This window comes from Heterodontus francisci, chromosome 6, assembly GCF_036365525.1.
Source record: "Heterodontus francisci isolate sHetFra1 chromosome 6, sHetFra1.hap1, whole genome shotgun sequence".
Lineage (NCBI taxonomy): Eukaryota > Metazoa > Chordata > Chondrichthyes > Heterodontiformes > Heterodontidae > Heterodontus > Heterodontus francisci.
Window position 1 is genome coordinate 94886237 of NC_090376.1, and position 18509 is coordinate 94904745.

The following is an 18509-nucleotide window of genomic DNA, read 5'->3' on the forward strand; positions in this document are numbered from 1 at the left end:
TTTACCAGGATGCTGCCTGGACTGGAGGGCATGTCTTACAAAGAAAGGTTGAGGGTGCTAGGGCTTTTCTCATTGGAACGAAGAAGGATGAGAGGTGACTTGATAGAGGGGTACAAGATGATGAGAGGCATAGATAGAGTGGATAGCCAGAGACTTTTCCCCGGGCGGAAAGGGCTATCACCAGGGGGCATAATTTTAAGGTGATTGGAGGAAGGTTTCGGGGAGATGTCAGAGGTAGGTTCTTTACACAGAGAGTGGTGGGTGCGTGGAATGCACTGCCAGCGGTGGTAGTAGAAGCAGATACATTAGGGACATTTAAGCGACTCTTGGATAGGTACATGGATGATAGTAGAATGAAGGGTAGGTAATTAGTTTGATCTTAGAGTAGGTTAAAGGTTCGGCACAACATCGTGGGCCGAAGGGCCTGTACTGTGCTGTACTGTTCTATGTTCTATAAAAGAATTCAGCAGGGTAATGCAGGGAAGCTCTTTCTTTTGATGGGGCAATTCCGAACAAGGGGGCACAATCTTAAATCTAGAGCTAGGCCGTTCGGGAGTGAAATTAGGAAACATATTTTCACACAAAGGGTAGTGGAACAGACTTAAGGGGCTGATTGGCTTACTTATGTTCAATGGCAGGCCTTCTTTGACCCTTGATTTGTGCTGAATTAGTTGATCCCACCTATAAGTACCATAATTAACCTAACTGTTCCTGGACTGGTGAAGAATAACATCATCGCCGAGTACATTTTTCACTTGACACCTGCACTTTCCTGCAGTGATCTCTATTTAGCAGGAATCCAGGCTGTTTTTTTCTTCCCTCTTGGTCTACTGATGCTAATACCTATTGTGCACAGTTACTACCGTTACTCAGTACAGACCTGGTCTGTATAGCTGTGCTATACCGAGTAATGCCTTTACTCACTGAGCCATTGGGGACATTTCTTTTTATTTGTCCAACAAAATCCTAAAACAAACAATTTTGAAGATGCTGTTTATTTGGGTATCAGCATGATCATTTGCAGTAAGCATTTCAGGACTAATATTACCTTCCAAAATTATGTTGCTTTGTTACATTTATTTGTGAAAATGTGACAAACTGGGATATTAATTGCTCACTACTGTACTTTTTCACTAGGATGATTATGGCACATGTTACCCTTCCATCAAGAAGCATGAACAGACTTTTGCCTATCTGATTGTGGATCCCCTAAAGCGTCATGTACATGTGCTATACCATTGCTTTGGAGGAGGATTATTCTGTAATTAATACTTACAATCACAGTGTCTTTGCTGGAACATTAGTAGGGGTGAATTATTTAGCTGAAGATGTCCTATGGAGAAAAAATTCTGTGTTATAAGAAGCAAAACAAAGGATTATCTGTTCCAATTTTTGAGATTTTCCTTCTTTTCACATTTTTGTACTCAATTCTAATTTGCAGTTATGATGATGAAATGTATGAAAAGAATCCTCCAAGAACAGCTGTTTAATTTGTTTACTGACTAAATAGAAAAGTTTGTTAGTAACTCTCTATCACGCAAGTTTTGTTCTGAGATAATTTATAAAGTTTTACATCTGGAATTTGTGAATCTTAGTAATTATAAATATGGTGTAACTTACTTTTTTGTTTTAATTGTTAAATTATATAGATGTAACTCAGTTTTATTCATTTCAAAACCTTCAACAGAGCTTCAAACTTTTGCATCTGTTTTAACACTTCAGTTTCTTACTTGTGAGTTAATAAAATTAGCATGAAATGTAAACTATGCATGCTTACACTAGATTTGAATTTCTGTAGCTTAATTTAACAATTTTGCTTGATGTAGACAAAGTGAATTGGCAAGATTACAGTGAAAGTGTTTTTGTTATGGTTGTGAATCAATGTTCAGTTTTTATTAACAGTAGCAGTTTTAAACCTATAAACAAAAATGCTTTTTATGATTTCTTGACCAGTTTACAATGGTATCTTTGGATTCCAGTTCCATCCACACTTATATCAGTAACATCATGGATAATTGATGGTCTCATGACCACTGCCCCCATGACTAAGCATGGTGTAACTCTGAACCATAAGACCAAAAAGGCCCCACACCCAGGCTTGAATTCTATAAGCCCACTGCCAAAAAAAAGGCGGCCCGCACACCAAAGAGCCACCGCGATTCCAAGTGAGACAGCTCATTTAAATAGCCCAGGCAGGCCGCACCGCCCCCCCGCCCCCCACAATCATGTGGAGGGTGCGAGCTGTCTGTCCCCAGCAATGGCGTCAGCTGCCTGTATACAGGCACTGACGCATTTTGAAGTGTCGTCAGCCCTACCGGGACATTTAAATATTTAAAGTGAAATTGAATTAAAATAAATAAATACATTTCTTTTGCCCCTTTCCCATCCCTCTAATATCAATTAATTATTTGCCCTTCCCCCCTTCAAAACACTTACCTTCACAATCTTACCTTTCACACGCAAACTGCACAAACTTTAAACTATAACCATTCCCACCATCCCCTACACCCATGATGTTCATTTGACCCCACCCCCTCCATCCCTGCGCTGAGAAACTTATCTCCTGCCCCCTCCCCACCAGTGTTGCGCCTCGTTTCCCTGGCAGGGGATCCGAAGGATTGGCAATGCCAGGGTGAAGATCGCGGCGGTATTTCAGGAGGCGACGGGAGACTCATTAATTCAGGTGATTTAATTTATTTAAATATTTAAATGGTGGTCCCATCGCTGAGCGGCGGGGGGCCGCCACGAGGCCTCACTGCCGCCAGCAATATCAGGCTGGGTCCTGCCAGTGTCGAGGTCCATGGCGGGCCTCATGCCCCCCGCCTCGGATCCTGACGTTGAGGCCTCTATAGAATCCAGCCCTCAGATCCTCATCTGTGTTGAATTAGCCAAATTCAGTCAGGATTGCAGTAGGGCTGTCACTGGACTAAAGGAGATAAAATAGTCCAGAATTTACACTTCTGATTACTAATCTTCTGGATATAATTATGTGTGGTCATTGTGGAAAGCAGATTTGGTCTGTGCTGTGATAGTGCAGGGAAGGGTGGTACTTCTCTGCCCAGGCTCATATAAGAAGAGTACTGCTAAAAGAGTTAATGGATAGCAGGCATAGAATTAAATAACCACCTTCAGCAGAGGACAGGTAAAGGGAAACGTGCAGGACGTATCCATCACTCATAAGTTGGAATGAATAAATAAATAACTTCACAAGTTAACAAGTTAAAAACTAAGATCCTTGTATAGTTAATGGCAGTTTGCAAATTTGGGCATTGTGGCAACAAAATTATTTTCTCAGGGAACTTTTCTGAATAAAATATGTTTTATTCCCCTCCCACAACTAGAAAAGGTGAATTATATTATTGTACTATCTGTCCAAGAGAGCTAACTTGCAATTCTCTATTATAAAATCATCATTGATTACACATAAAAGTACAAATTCCTTGCTCAATCTGAGCTTTTTTTTGGAAACACACACATGGGGTAAGTTTTCTCTATATGTCATGTGTAACAAAATCTTAAACCCATTTGTTATAAATGGGTTTATTATTTAGTTTAGTTATACAAAGCACACTGAAGAAATCATCCCTCCCTCCACCTCCACCCCCAATAATATGAACTAGCCAAGTAGCCTGTCTGGACATATAAAGAATTGATTGGTGCGCATTTGGTCTCCTTCCACCTAATTCCACTGATTTTATAACACGCCTGATTTTTTTAGGGGACCTGATTCCTGGTCATCTGAAACAGACAGCAGACTCATGAATATATATGAATTGTGGTCAAGTTACATTGTTACAATGCCAAAGCTATTTTCTGACCTGATCACCTGCCTTATATCACTTCCTGCTCCCATCCACCAGCTTTAGGCTGTGCAACTCCTGAGGCTGTTATTTCAAAATACTATTTAAAGGGGACCTCAGCAGTTCTCAGGGAAATCTTATAGAGCTTTTGCAGACATTTTTCTTTCAGTAGCTTGAGGGAATTTGCACCTTCAAGGATTTGCAAGTCACTATTATAGGTTTTGGATTGCTAAACTATGTTTGGCATTGTAGCTGTTTCTCGATATGGGTCCTTGTTGATATCTTGTTCTTGGATGAGGAAATGGAGCAAGAGGAAGGAACAAACAAAACTGCTGCTGGAGGGAAAGCAAATCGAAGGAGATGGTCTTGAAGGAATCTTCTTCCAAATGAGTAGCCCTCCCATCCTCTGCTTCTTCTCTGTTGCCTCAGAAAATATTCTGTCATCACAATATTAAATTGTCATAATTTTGTTCAAGTATAGCCAAAATTTTGACACATAATGAAATAATTTGAGAGAGAAATGAAAGCACAAAGTGCTGTTGCTGTCTTACCCGCCTTACCCCCAGACTGCTGCTGAAGTGCAAAGGCTGAACTGTGCATTTAAAAAGTTGCACAGAGTTTCCTGGAAGTTTTCCATTTTCATAGAATCATAGAATGATACAGCACAGATTTCACACCAATGCTCAGACAAATGAATATGCAAATGAGTTTCCCCAGGAAACTGTGTAATTCCCTCTACTGGCCATCAGCAGGCACAACAGTTTCTTCGAAGTCGCAAATAGCAGTGTAGATCACATCAAGGAAATTTCATACCCATGTACAAGCAAATATGGGAATGCTCATTGACATATCCATTTGTACAAGCATTTGTATAAAATCCATGAAATCTGTGCTGTATCATTCTATGATTCTAGGAAAATGGGTGTTAGTGGCAGAACTTCCAGGAAATCTCTGCAGCTTTTTAAAAGCACAGTCCGGTCTGTGCTCTTCAGCAGCACTCTGGGGTAAGGCAGGTAAGACAGCAGCAGCACTTTCTCAAATTACTTCACTAAGTGTTAAGAGTTTGGCTATAGTTGGACCAAAATTATGATTATTTAATGTGGCAAATCCAGCTCAGGGCATTCACTTACCTTCAGAAGCGGAGAGCAGTCGGACCTGTGTGGAAACAACCAGAACCGGGAGCAGATAAATCAAGCGCGGGGCTCAGGACCTTCACTTACCTTCAGGTGCAGAGAGCAGTCGGACCTGTGTGGAAACAACCAGAACCGGGAACGGATAAATCCAGCGCGGGGCTCGGGGCCTTCACTTACCTTCAGGAGCGGAGAGCAGTCGAACCTGTGTGGAAACAACCAGAACCGAGAGCGGATAAATCCAGCGCGAGGCTCGGGGCCTTCACTTACCTTCAGGAGCGGAGAGCAGTCGGACCTGTGTGGAAACAACCAGAACCGGGAGCAGATATATCCAGCACGAGGTTCAGGGCCTTCACTTACCTTCAGGAGCGGAGAGCAGTCGGACCTGTGTGGAAACAACCAGAACCGGGAGCAGATATATCCGGCACGAGGCTCGGGGCCTTCACTTACTTTCAGGAGCGGAGAGCAGTCGGACCTGTGTGGAAACAACCAGAACCGGGAGCGGATATATCCAGCACGAGGCTCGGGGCCTTCACTTACCTTCAGGAGCGGAGAGCAGTCGGACCTGTGTGGAAACAACCAGAACCGGGAGCGGATATATCCGGCACGAGGCTCGGGGCCTTCACTTACCTTCAGGAGCGGAGAGCAGTCAGACCTGTGTGGAAACAACCAGAACCGGGAGCGGATATATCCAGCACGAGGCTCAGGGCCTTCACTTACCTTCAGGAGCGGAGAGCAGTCGGACCTCTTCCAGCGAGCTGGAGTTTTGAAAAAAAGAAAAAAAAAAGCCAACAGTGACGTCACAGGAAAGCTGCAAGGTGATTGGTTGGTGAGTCACTGTTGTTAGGGAATAGCTGTAAATAGCTGGGTAAGTATCTAAGGTAAGAAAGGTTTACAGTTTATTTCATATATAGTAAGTAGTGTTTTTCTTAGGGGGTTCTGTAGTAACGAGGACCAGGGAAGAAGGGCCCTAGAGTAATTGATATTATTTGATATTCCGATCTTCCAAAAGGTTTAATTTAAAGGGTTAAATCATGGCAGGAGAGCTCAAAACCGTGGTGTGCTGCTCGTGCTCCATGTCGGAAGCCGGGGACATTTCCAGTGCCCGGGACCGGCATGTGTGCAGGAAGTGTCTCCAGCTGCAGCTCCTGGAAGCCCGGGTTTCAGAGCTGGAGTGGCAGCTGAGGACACTGTGGAGCATTCACGAGGCGGAGAGTATCATGGATAGCACATATAGAGAGGTGGTCACATAGCAGGCTCAGACTCCACAGGCAGGAAGGGAATGGGTGACCACCAGGCAGAGCAAGAGGACTAGGCAGGCAGTTCAGGAATCTCCTGTGGCTATTCCCTTGCAAAACAGATATACTGCTTTGGATACTGTTGGGGAGAATGATCTCTCAGGGGAAAGCAGCAACAGCCCAATTCATTGCACCACGGTTGGCACAGCTGCAGAGGGGAGGAGTAAAAAGTGTGGGAATGCAATAGTTATAGGGGATTCAATTGTAAGGGGAATAGATAGGCGTTTCTGTGGCCGCAAAAGAGACTCCAGGATGGTATGTTGCCTCCCTGGTGCTCAGGTCAAGGATGTCTCAGATCGGTTACAGGAAATTCTGAAGGGGGAGGGTGAACAACCAGTGGTCGTGGTACACATTGGTACAAACAACATAGGTAAAACAAAGGATATAGGGAGCTAGGAAGTAAGTTGAAAAGTAGGACCTCAAAGGTAGTGATCTCAGGATTACTACCAATGCCACGTGCTAGTCAGAGTAGAAATAGCAGGATATATCAGATGAATACGTGGCTGAAGAGCTGGTGTGAGGGGGAGGGTTTAGATTCCTGGGACATTGGGGCCGGTTCTGGGGGAGGTGGGACCAGTACAAACTGGATGGGTTACACCTGGGCAGGATCGGGACTGATGTCCTAGGGACAGTATTTGTTAGAGTAGTTGGGCAAGGTTTAAACGAAATTGGCAGGGGGTTGGGAACCTTTGCAAGGAGTCAGAGGAGGGGGGATCAAAGACAAGATCAAAAGACAGTAAGGGGAATAAGAAAATTGATAGGCAGAGAAATCAAGGGCCAGAATCAAGCAGGGCCACAGTGAAAAATATTGGGAAGGGGGCAAGTAATGTTAAAAAGACAAGCCTGAAGGCTTTGTGCCTTAACATGCGGAGCATTCGCAATAAAGTGGATGAATTAATCGCGCAAATAGATGTAAACGGGTATGATGTAGTTGGGATTATGGAGACATGGCTGCAAGGTGACCAGGGATGGGTAATGAACATCCAGGGGTATTCAGTATTTAGGAAGGACAGACAAAAAGCAAAAGGCAGTGGAGTTGCACTGCTGGTTAAAGAGGAAATAACGCAATAGAGAGGAAAGATATTAGCTCTGACGATGTTGAATCTGTATGGGTAGAGCTGAGAAATACTAAGGGGCAAAAAATGTTCGTGGGGGTTGTATATAGACCCCCAACCCATAGTGGTGATGTTGGGGATGGCATTAAACAGGAAATTAGAGACGCATGCGATAAAGGAACATCTGTAATTTTGGGTGAATTTAATCTGCATATAGATTGGGCAAATCAAATTAGTCACAATGCCATAGAGGAGAAATTCTTGGAATGTATACGTGATGGTTTTCTGGACCAAAACATTGAGGAACCAACTGGAGAACAGGCCATCCTAGATTGGGCATTGTGTAATGAGAGAGGAATAATTGACTATCTAGTTGTGCGAGACCCCTTGGGGATGAGCGACCATAATATGATAGAATTTTTCATCAAGCTGGAGAGTGACATAATTGTTTCTGAGACTAGATTCCTGAATCTTCGTAAAGGAAACTACGAAGGTATGAGGCGCGAGTTGGCTATAATGGATTGGGAAACGTTACCTCAAGGGATGACAGTGGACAGGCAATGGCAAACATTTAAAGAGCGCATGGATGAACTGCAACAATTGTTTATCCCTGTCTGACGCAAAAGTAAAACGGGAAAGGTAGCCAAACTATGGCTTACAAGGGAAATTAGAGATAGCATTAGATCCAAGGAAGAGGCATATAAATTTGCCAGAAAAAACAACAGACCTGAGGATTGGAAGCAGTTTAGAATTTAGCAAAGGAGGACCAAGGGATTGAGTAAGAAGAGGAAAGCAGAGTACGAGAGCAAGCTTGCAGGGAGCATAAAAACTGACTGTAAAAGTTTCTATAGGTATGTGAAGAGAAAAAGATTGGTGAAGACAAATGTATGTCCCTTACAATCAGAAACAGGGGAATTTATTATTGGGAACAAAGAAATGGCTGACCAACTAAATGCACACTTTGGTTCTGTCTTCACAAAGGAGGACACAAATATCATACCAGAAACTTTGGGGAACACAGGGCTTAGTGAGAGAGGAACTGAAGGAAATCAGTATTAGTAGAGAAATGGTGTTGGAAAATTGATGGGATTGAAGGCCGATAAATCCCCAGGGCCTGATGTTATACATCCCAGAGTACTTAAGGAAGTGGCCCTGGAAATAGTGGATGCATTGGTGGTCATCTTCCAAGATTCTATAGACTCTGGAACAGTTCCTACAGATTGGAGGGTATCTCATGTAACCCCACTATTTAAAAAGGGAGGTAAGAGAGAGCAGGGAATTATAGACTAGTCAGCCTGATATCGGTAGTGGGGAATATTCTAGAGTCCATTATCAAAGATTTTATAGCATAGCACCTAGAGAACACTGGTAGAATCGGGCAGAGTCAGCATGGATTTTCGAAAGGGAAATCATGCTTGACAAATCTACTAGAATTCTTCAAGGATGTAACTAGTAGAGTTGATGAGGGGGAGCCAGTGGATGTGGTTTATTTGGACTTTTAGAAGGCTTTTGAGAAAGTCTCACATAAGAGATTAGCGTGTAAAATTAAAGCGCATGGGATTGGGGGTAGTGTATTGCGATGGATAGAAAATTGGCTGGCAGACAGAAAACAAAGAGTAGGGATAAATGGGTCTTTTTCCGAATGGCAGGCAGTGACTAGTGGGGTACCGCAGGGGTCAATGCTCGGACCCCAGCTATTCACAATATATATTAATGATTTAGATGAGGGAACTAAATGTAATATCTCTAAATTTGTAGATGACACAAAACTGGGTGGGAGGGTGAGTTGTGAGGAGGTTTCAGAGAGGCTTCAGGGTGATTTGGACAAGTTGAGTGAGTGGGCTAATTCATGGCAGATGCAGTATAACGTGGATCAATGTGAGGTTATCCACTTCGGTAGCAAAAACAGGAAGGCAGATTATTATCTGAACGGCTTTAAACTGAGAGAGGGGAATATGCAACGAGACCTGGGTATTTTCGTACACCAGTCACTGAAGGTAAACATGTAGGTGCAACAGGTGGTAAAAAAGGCAAATGATATGTTGGCCTTCATAGCGAGAGGATTCGAGTACAGGAGCAGGGATGTCTTGCTACAATTATACAGGGCCTTGGTGAGGCCACACATGGAATTTTGTGTGCAATTTTGGTCTCCTTATCTGAGGAAGGATGTTCTTGCTATAGAGGAAGTGCAACAAAGGTTTACCAGACTGATTCCTGGGATGGCGGGACTGACGTATGAGGAGAGATTGAGTCGGTTAGGATTATATTCACTGGAGTTCAGAAGAGTGAGGGGGGATTTCATAGAAACCTATAAAATTCTAACAGGACTTGACAGGGTGGATGCAGGAAGGATGTTCCCGATGGTGGGGGAGTCCAGAACCAGGGGTCATAGTCTAAGGATACGGGGTAAACCTTTCAGGACTGAGATGAGGAGAAATTTCTTCACCCAGAGAGTGGTGAGCCTGTGGAATTCGCTACCACAGAAAGCAGTTGAGGCCAAAACATTGTATGTTTTCAAGAAGGAGCTCTTGGGTCTAAAGGGATCAAAGGGTGAGAGCGGGAACAGGTTACTGTGTTGGATGATCAGCCATGATCATAATGAATGGCGGAGCAGGCTCGAAGGGCTGAATGGCCTACTCCTCCTATTTTCTATGTTAACAGTCAACTTGGGACAAAAATTTCTAGGTAATTGTTTCATTACTGCAAATCGATAATAGTTACAAGGAAGCATGAGCAGACATACATGCATACAAACACCAGCAAGTGATCAGTTCAACGGCAATCGATCAAGCCTCCCATCTCACAGCAGCAGGCCCGAATGTCTTCAGACTGCTATCTTTATACCCGAAGAATTAGCAAGCCCCGCACCCCACCCTACCCCACCCCACCAATTGAACCATGTTGACTATTGTCAATAATTGGTATCACATCTTGGCCTCGAGACCACTTACGCTATTTCTGCAGGGGTTGCAGAAGTTGAAGGTTTGTTTGCAAAACTCTCAGTCTGTTTCCTTATCGGAGATGCAGATATCCCAATCATAGCCTTGTATTTTTCCTAGCATGACTTCGCAGCTTGCCACAGACAATGATGGTTGCTTACCCAAGCAATAGTGTTTAGCTTAGTAAGAATAGCTTGAAACCACAGCAATTCCATTTTACAGAAGTTGCCGAGCAACCTGCCCCTCAGCCTCTCAAGGCATGCTGGTACATTAAGTTCAGTGAAGCACAGATTTGGTCAAAATTGAGATATCCATACTTTCTCACACTTCACGCTCAAGTGACAGTGATCCCAAACATTTGAGTTGCAGGCAATTATTCTGACTCGTCATAGAAATAGATAGAGAATCATAGGGCCGAATCTTGTGCTTGGGCCGAGGTCAGGTTCCGTGGCGGGGGGGAGGAGCCGGAGAATGGGAGCTGCAGCAGCCACCACGGAACCCTAAGCCGGGATTGCCGGACCCGATCTTTACAGTGGCAGGGAGGCTCTGTGGCGGCCTCTCCGCTGTTCTGCAACAGGACCCTAGTTAAAATATTTAAAGAATCTCTCTGCAAACATCACCATGTCATACGCCGTAATCTTCCCATCTGTTCCCTATCTTCATAACGACGTGCGGCACTCACACGCCTTTGCTTTCCCATCCAGGAGAAGCTGGCACCACGGAGGAGGGGAAGGGGTCACCGCTGCAATTTGAGTATAGATGCAGGGAAGGGGGGTCAACTCTGCATTCAGTGTATACATGGGACGACGGGAGCGACTCTGCATTATTTTATGGATGGGGGGGAGGGAGGAAGTGTTGGGTATTCTAAAAGGCATTAAGGTGGACAAGTCCCCAGGTCCGGATGGGATCTATCCCAGGTTACTGAGGGAAGCGAGAGAGGAAATAGCTGGGGCCTTAACAGATAACTTTGCAGCATCCTTAAACACGGGTGAGGTCCCGGAGGACTGGAGAATTGCTAATGTTGTCCCTTTGTTTAAGAAGGGTAGCAGGGATAATCCAGGTAATTATAGACCGGTGAGCCTGACGTCAGTGGTAGGGAAGCTGCTGGAGAAGATACTGGGGGATAGGATCTATTCCCATTTGGAAGAAAATGGGCTTATCAGTGATAGGCAACATGGTTTTGTGCAGGGAAGGTCATGTCTTACCAACTTAATAGAATTCTTTGAGGAAGTGACAAAGTTGATTGATGAGGGAAGGGCTGTAGATGTCATATACATGGACTTCAGTAAGGCGTTTGATAAGGTTCCCCATGGTAGGCTGATGGAGAAAGTGAAGGCGCATGGGGTCCAAGGTGTACTAGCTGGATGGATAAAGAACTGGCTGGGCAACAGGAGACAGAGAGTAGCAGTGGAAGGGAGTTTCTCAAAATGGAGACGTGTGACCAGTGGTGTTCCACAGGGATCCGTGCTGGGACCACTGTTGTTTGTGATATACATAAATGATTTGGAGGAAAGTATAGGTGGTCTGATTAGCAAGTTTGCAGACGACACTAAGATTGGTGGAGTAGCAGATAGTGAAGGGGACTGTCAGAGAATACAGCAGAATATAGATAGATTGGAGAGTTGGGCAGAGAAATGGCAGATGGAGTTCAATCCGGGCAAATGCGAGGTGATGCATTTTGGAAGATCCAATTCAAGAGTGAACTATACAGTAAATGGAAAAGTCCTGGGGAAAATTGATGTACAGAGAGATTTGGGTGTTCAGGTCCATTGTTCCCTGAAGGTGGCAACGCAGGTCAAAAGAGTGGTCAAGAAGGCATACGGCATGCTTTCCTTCATCGGACGGGGTATTGAGTACAAGGGTTGGCAGGTCATGTTACAGTTGTATAAGACTTTGGTTCGGCCACATTTGGAATACTGCGTGCAGTTCTGGTCGCCACATTACCAAAAGGATGTAGATGCTTTGGAGAGGGTGCAGAGGAGGTTCACCAGGATGTTGCCTGGTATGGAGGGTGCTAGCTATGAAGAGAGGTTGAGTAGATTAGGATTATTTTCATTAGAAAGACGGAGGTTGAGGGGGGACCTAATTGAGGTGTACAAAATCATGAGAGGTATAGACAGGGTGGATAGCAAGAAGCTTTTTCCCAGAGTGGGGGATTCAATTACTAGGGGTCACGAGTTCAAAGTGAGAGGGGAAAAGTTTAGGGGGGATATGCGTGGAAAGTTCTTTACGCAGAGGGTGGTGGGTGCCTGGAACGCGTTGCCAGTGGAGGTGGTAGACGCGGGCACGATAGCGTCTTTTAAGATGTATCTGGACAGATACATGAATGGGCAGGAAGCAAAGAGATACAGACCCTTAGAAAATAGATGACATGTTTAGATAGAGGATCTGGATCGGCGCAGGCTTGGAGGGCCGAAGGGCCTGTTCCTGTGCTGTAATTTTCTTTGTTCTTTGTTCTGCCGCAGAATCAAGGCAGTGTGGCTCCCGTGTGGGTCAGCCACCATTTTTCTGGAACCGCTGCCACTCCCGGCGGCAGGCCAACAAAATCCAGCGTATAGAAATTTACCTTCCCTTAACAAATCCACGCTGACTGTCTTTGATTAATTTGTGTCTTTCTAAATGAAAGCAGGACAAGTCCAACCCGGCCAATTACTGTCCCATCAGTCTACACTCAATCATCAGTAAAGTTATGGAAGGTGTCATAAACACTGCCATCAAGCGGCACTTGCTTAGCAATAACCTGCTCAGTGACGCTCAGTTTGGTTTCCGCCAGGGCCACTCAGCTCCTGACCTCATTACGGCCTTGGTTCAAACATGGACAAAAGAGCTGAACTCAAGAGGTGAGGTGAGAGTGACTGCCCTTGACATCAAGGCAGCATTTGACCGAGTATGGCATCAAGGAGCCCTAGCAAAACTGAGGTCAATGGGAATCAGGGGGAAAACCCTCCGCTGGCTGGAGTCATACCTAGCGCAAAGGAACATGGTTGTGGTTGTTGGAGGTCAATCATCTGAACTTCAGGACACCACTGCAGGAGTTCCTCAGGGTAGTGTCCTAGGCCCAACTATCTTCAGCTGCTTCATCAATGACCTTCCTTCAATCATAAGGTCAAAAGTGGGGATGTTTGCTGATGATTGCACAATGTTCAGCACCATCCGTGACTCCTCAGATACTGAAGCAGTCCATGTAGAAATGCAGCAAGACCTTGACAATATCCAGGCTTGGGCTGATAAGTGGCAAGTAACATTCGCGCCACACAAGTGCCAGGCAATGACCATCTCCAACAAGAGAGAATCTAACTATCTCCCCTTGACATTCAATGACATTACTATCGCTGAATCCCCCACTATCAACATCCTAGGGGCTACCATTGGCCAGAAACTGAACTGGAATAGCCATGTAAATCCGTGGCTACAAGAGTAGGTCAGAGGCTAGGAATCCTGAGGCAAGTAACTCACCTCCTGACTCCCCAAAGACTGTCCACCATCTCCAAGGCACAAGTCAGGAGTGTGATGGAATGCTCTCCACTTGCCTGGATGGATGCAGCTCCAACAACACTCAAGAAGCTCGACACCATCCAGGACAAAGCAGCCCACTTGATTGGCACCCCATCTACAAACATTCACTCCCTCCACCACCGACTCACAGTGGCAGCAGTGTGTACCATCTACAAGATGCACTGCAGCAATACCAAGGCTCCTTTGACAGCACCTTCCAAACCCGCGACCTCTACCAACTAGAAGGACAAGGGCACCTGCAAGTTCCCCTCCAAGTCACACACCATCCTGACATGGAACTATATCGTCGTTCCTTCACTGTCGCTGGGTCAAAATCCTGGAACTCCCTTTCGAACAGCACTGTGGGTATACCTACCCCAAATGGACTGCAGCAGTTCAAGAAGGCAGCTCACCACCACCTTCTCAAGGGCAATTAGGGATGGGCAATAAATGCTGGCCTGGCCAGCGACACCCACATCCCATGAATGAATTTTTTAAAAATCCTGTCCCTCAGAATTTTTCGTTGTCTTCTTCTTCCCACGTTTTCTGTAGCGACCTGACCAACATTTGCTGTTTGTGTCGTCAGCAGAGAAAGCAAGTTATTATCAGCAGGTATAACACAATCACCAGCTGAAAAATGAGGAGGACATGGGAGAAATACTCTTATCCATAGGCGGATCTTGATATTCGTACCGAAATCTTACCAGGCTGAGTCATCCCCAGTCCTGGGTATTTCTTTCCTTATTTCGTGATTCTTCTGGGTCAAGGTATAGTAGTGCTTCTGGGACTGGTTGGTGTGTCTCATTAACTCTACCAAGTGGTCGGCAGCAGTGGGATGACATAGTCAAACCGAGGTCACATACTAATGCAACATCTCCTTTAACTCATCATTTACTGTAATATCGACCTGCTCATGCAAATAAATGCTTAACAACACCCCTGCCCCAAATCTCACAGATCTGACTGGGGTAATACAAATGTTCCCATCGCAGTAGGACAAGTCAGGTTGTAATCGTACTGATATTTCCGATGCACAGAAGTAACACAATATTGACCCTTCCCTCAAAATACAGATCTTACGGGGGAGTGCCACCAGAAAGTCAGTTTCATGGTAGAATTTCAAACTACCAGATCTCAAGTGAACCTGCAAGCGGGGGCTGTGTTTACCACCAGGTCGTAGGGGCAGATGAATGTATCCAGAGTTTGAGCGCACCTGCTGAGATCTAGGACCACCCTTGTGGTCCCTTCCACTCAGGTGATACCGGAGACAGAGCGAGGGAGAGAGGGAGGAGCACGGCAGGAGTGGAGGTTTAACAAGTGTGCCAAAAAATCAGAGTTGGAGACCGGAGACAGAGTGAGAGAGAGAGGGAGGAGCACGACGGGAGTGGATGTTTAAAAAGCGTGCCAAAAACCCAGAGTCGAAGACCAGAGACAGAGCGAGAGAGAGAGAGAGAGGAGCACTGCGGGAGCAGCAGGAGCGGAGCAGGGAAAAATCAAAAAGTGACATCAGAGGGGGAAAGTTACCTGAACATTTTGTAAGAGGAGGCAGTCACACCCCTTAGGATAGGATCTTCTGATTTGGTCAGTGGTCAGGGACAGGAGAGTGTGGCTGCAGCTGAGCAGGTAAGGAGACCCAGAGGGCAGGAGTGCAGGAGCCTCAGTCTTTGCGATTGTCCAACAGGTTTGATGTTCTTTCAGCTTGTTTGGATGAGAGTGGGGGCTGCAAGGTGGATGAGAAACCTGACCATGGCACCATGGTACATTCAAGTGGGGGTAGAAGAAAGGAATGTAGTGGTAGTATGGGACAGTATAGTTAGGGGGATTGACATTGTAGTCTGCAGCAAAGAGCAAGAGTCCAGACAGCTGTGTAACCTGCCCAGTGCCAGGGTTCAGGACATCTGCTCAGGTCTGGAGAGGAACTTACAGTGGAAAGGGGAGGATCCAGTCGTCGTGGTCCATGTAGGTACCAACGACATAAGCAGGACAAGGAAAAAGATTCTGCATAGTCAGTATAAGGAACTAGGCACCAAATTAAGAAGCAGAACCTCAAAGGTAATAATCTCTCGATTATTACCTGAGCCATGTGTAAATTAGCATAGTGCAAATAAGCTTAGAGAAATTAATGCATGGCTCAAAGACTGGTGTGGTAGAAGTGGGTTCCGGTTCATGGGGCACTGGCACCTGTACTGGGAAAATGGTGGCTGTACTGTTGGGACGGTCGACGCCTGAACCGTGCTGGAGCCGGTGTTCTAGCAAGCCGCATAACTAGGGAAGTAGAGAGGGTTTTAAACTGAATAGTGGGAGCAAGGGATCAAATTTGGGAAGATATAGTAAATCAAGGAGTAGAGACAAGGCAAGAGAGAAAGTTATTAATATGGGAAATGATAAACAGACTGAGACAGGAAGGGACAGAGTGTACAAATCTAAGAGTAAATCAACAGATAAGGCTAGAGGTTACAAAAATAATAAAAGGACAAAAATAAAGGCTCTGTATCTGAATGCACATAGCATTCAAAACAAAATAGATGAACTGAGAACACAAATAGAAATAAATAAGTACAATCTGATAGCCATTACAGAGACATTGCTGCAGGACGACATAGATTGGTACCTGAATATTGAAAGGTATATGGCATTTAGGAAGGACAGGAAGCAGGGAAAGGTGGAGGGGTAGCTCTGTTAATTAATGATGGTATAAGTGCAATAGAGAAGGATGACCTAAGTTCAGGAGACCAGGATGTAGAAGCAGTTTGGGTAGAGATGAGAAATCATAAAGGCAAGAAGTCACTTGTGGGAGTGGTGTACAAGCCACCTAACATTAACTACACTGTAGGATGGGGTATAAATGAAGAAATAATGGCAGCTTGTCAGAAAGGTACAGCAATAATTATGGGGGGATTTAACCTACATATAGACTGGAAAAATCAGATGGGCAGAGGCAGTCTAGATGAGGAGTACATAGAATGTTTTTGGGATAATTTCTTGGAACAATATGTTCTAGAGCCAACCAGAGAGCAGGCTATATTAGACCTGGTATTGTGCAACGAGATAGGATTAATTAATGACCTCATAGTAAAGGCACCCTAGGTAGCAGCAGTCATAATATGATTGAATTTTACATTCAGTTTGAGAGAGAGAAGAGTGAATCCAAGACTAGTATTTTAAATTTAAATAAGGGCAATTATGAGGGCATGAAAGCAGAGCGAGCTAAAGTGAACTGGCAAATTAGGTTAAGGGATAGGTCAATAGAGATGCAGTGGCCGACATTTAAGGGGATATTTCAGAATACACAGAATAGATACATTTCAACGAGAAAGAAAAATTCCAAGGGTGGGACCCGCCATCTATGGTTAACTAAAACAGTTAAAGATAGAATCAAACTTAAAGAAAAAGCCTATAGTTGCACAAAGATGGGTGGCAGGTCAGAAGATTGGACAGAATATAAAAAACAGCAAAGAATGACTAAAAGATTGATATGGAAAGTAAAATTAGAGTACGAGAGAAAGCTAGCTAGAAATATAAAGACAGATAGTAAGAAATTCTATAGATATTTAAAAAAGAAAAGAGTTAAAGTGAGTGTTGGTCCTATCGAGAGTGAGTCTGCGGAATTAATAATGGATAATAAGGAGATGACAGAGGAATTGAACAGATATCTTGCACTGATCTTCACTATTGAGGATATAAGTAACATCCCAAAATTAGCTGTAAGTGAGGAAATGGAAGGGAGGGAGGAACTCAAGAAAATTACAATCACCAAGGAAGTGGTACTGGACAAATTGTTGGAGCTGCGGGCTGACAAGACCTCAGGTCCTGATGGACTTCATCCTAGGGTGTTAAAAGAAGTGGCTAGTGAGATAGTTGATGCGTTAGTTTTAATTTTCCAAAATTCCCTAGATTCGGGAAAGGTTCCGTTAGGTTGGAAAATAGTGAAAGTAACTCCTTTATTCAAAAAGGGAGGGAGACAGAAAGCAAGAAACTACAGGCCAGTTAGCTTAACATCTGTCTTAGGGAAAATATTAGAAACTATTATGAAAGACGGTATAGCAAGGCATTTAGAAAATTTAAAGGTAATCAGACAGAGTCAACCTGGTTTTGTGAAAGGGAAATCATGTTTAACCAATTTATTGGAGTTCTTTGAGGGAGTTACATGTGCTGTGAATAAATAGGTGTATTGTACTTAGATTTCCAGAATTTCCAAATTGATAAGGTGCCACATCAAAGGTTATTGCAGAAAATAAAAGCTCATGGTGTAGGGGGTAACATATTGGCATAGATAGAAGATTGGCTCGCTAACAGGAAACAGAGCATAGGCTTAAATGGGTCATTTTCTGGTTGGCAAGATGTAACAAGCACAGGGATCACTGCAGGGCCCTCAACTTTTTATAGTTTATATAAATGACTTAAATGAAGGGACCGAAGGTATGGTTGCTAAATTTGCTGATGACACAAAGATAGGTAGGAAAGTAATTTGTGAGGAGGACATAAGGGGGCTACAAAGGGATATAGATAGGTTAAGTGAGTGGACAAAGACCTGGCAAATGGAGTATAATGTGGGAAAGTGGTGCTAGTTGCATGAATTCCTCCTAGTATCCTTCAGGCACAATCCACCTATCTCCTTTAAACAACATGGCTTCCCTGATCTCCACATCTCTGGCCCCATAGGGGCCTTCGACATCACTGCCTTCTTCCTTTTCCTTGAGAACTGCCCTTTCCACGACATCCTTCAATTATATTGTCTTGAAATCCAAAGAGAAGGAGTCATAGTATATACATACAATGTCTCTTTGAAACT

The 18509-nt window shown here is 44.4% G+C and overlaps 1 protein-coding gene and 1 long non-coding RNA gene across 6 annotated transcripts in view; one reads left to right on the forward strand and one right to left on the reverse strand.

Moving 5' to 3' along the window:
* Positions 1-1870, forward strand: part of cfap300 (cilia and flagella associated protein 300) — a 78457-nt gene extending 76587 nt beyond the window's left edge. For all 3 annotated transcript variants that reach the window (XM_068034075.1, XM_068034076.1, XM_068034078.1), the window contains exon 7: positions 1138-1870. In XM_068034075.1, the coding sequence (XP_067890176.1) occupies positions 1138-1269 (132 nt within the window). In that variant the 3' untranslated portion in view covers positions 1270-1870. The remainder of the gene's footprint in view (positions 1-1137) is intronic.
* The window catches only part of LOC137371452 (uncharacterized), an 85249-nt gene that overhangs the window by 5601 nt on the left and 61139 nt on the right, over positions 1-18509 (reverse strand). For all 3 annotated transcript variants that reach the window (XR_010975225.1, XR_010975224.1, XR_010975226.1), the window contains exon 4: positions 1277-1333. This is a non-coding gene — a long non-coding RNA (uncharacterized lncRNA). The remainder of the gene's footprint in view (positions 1-1276; positions 1334-18509) is intronic.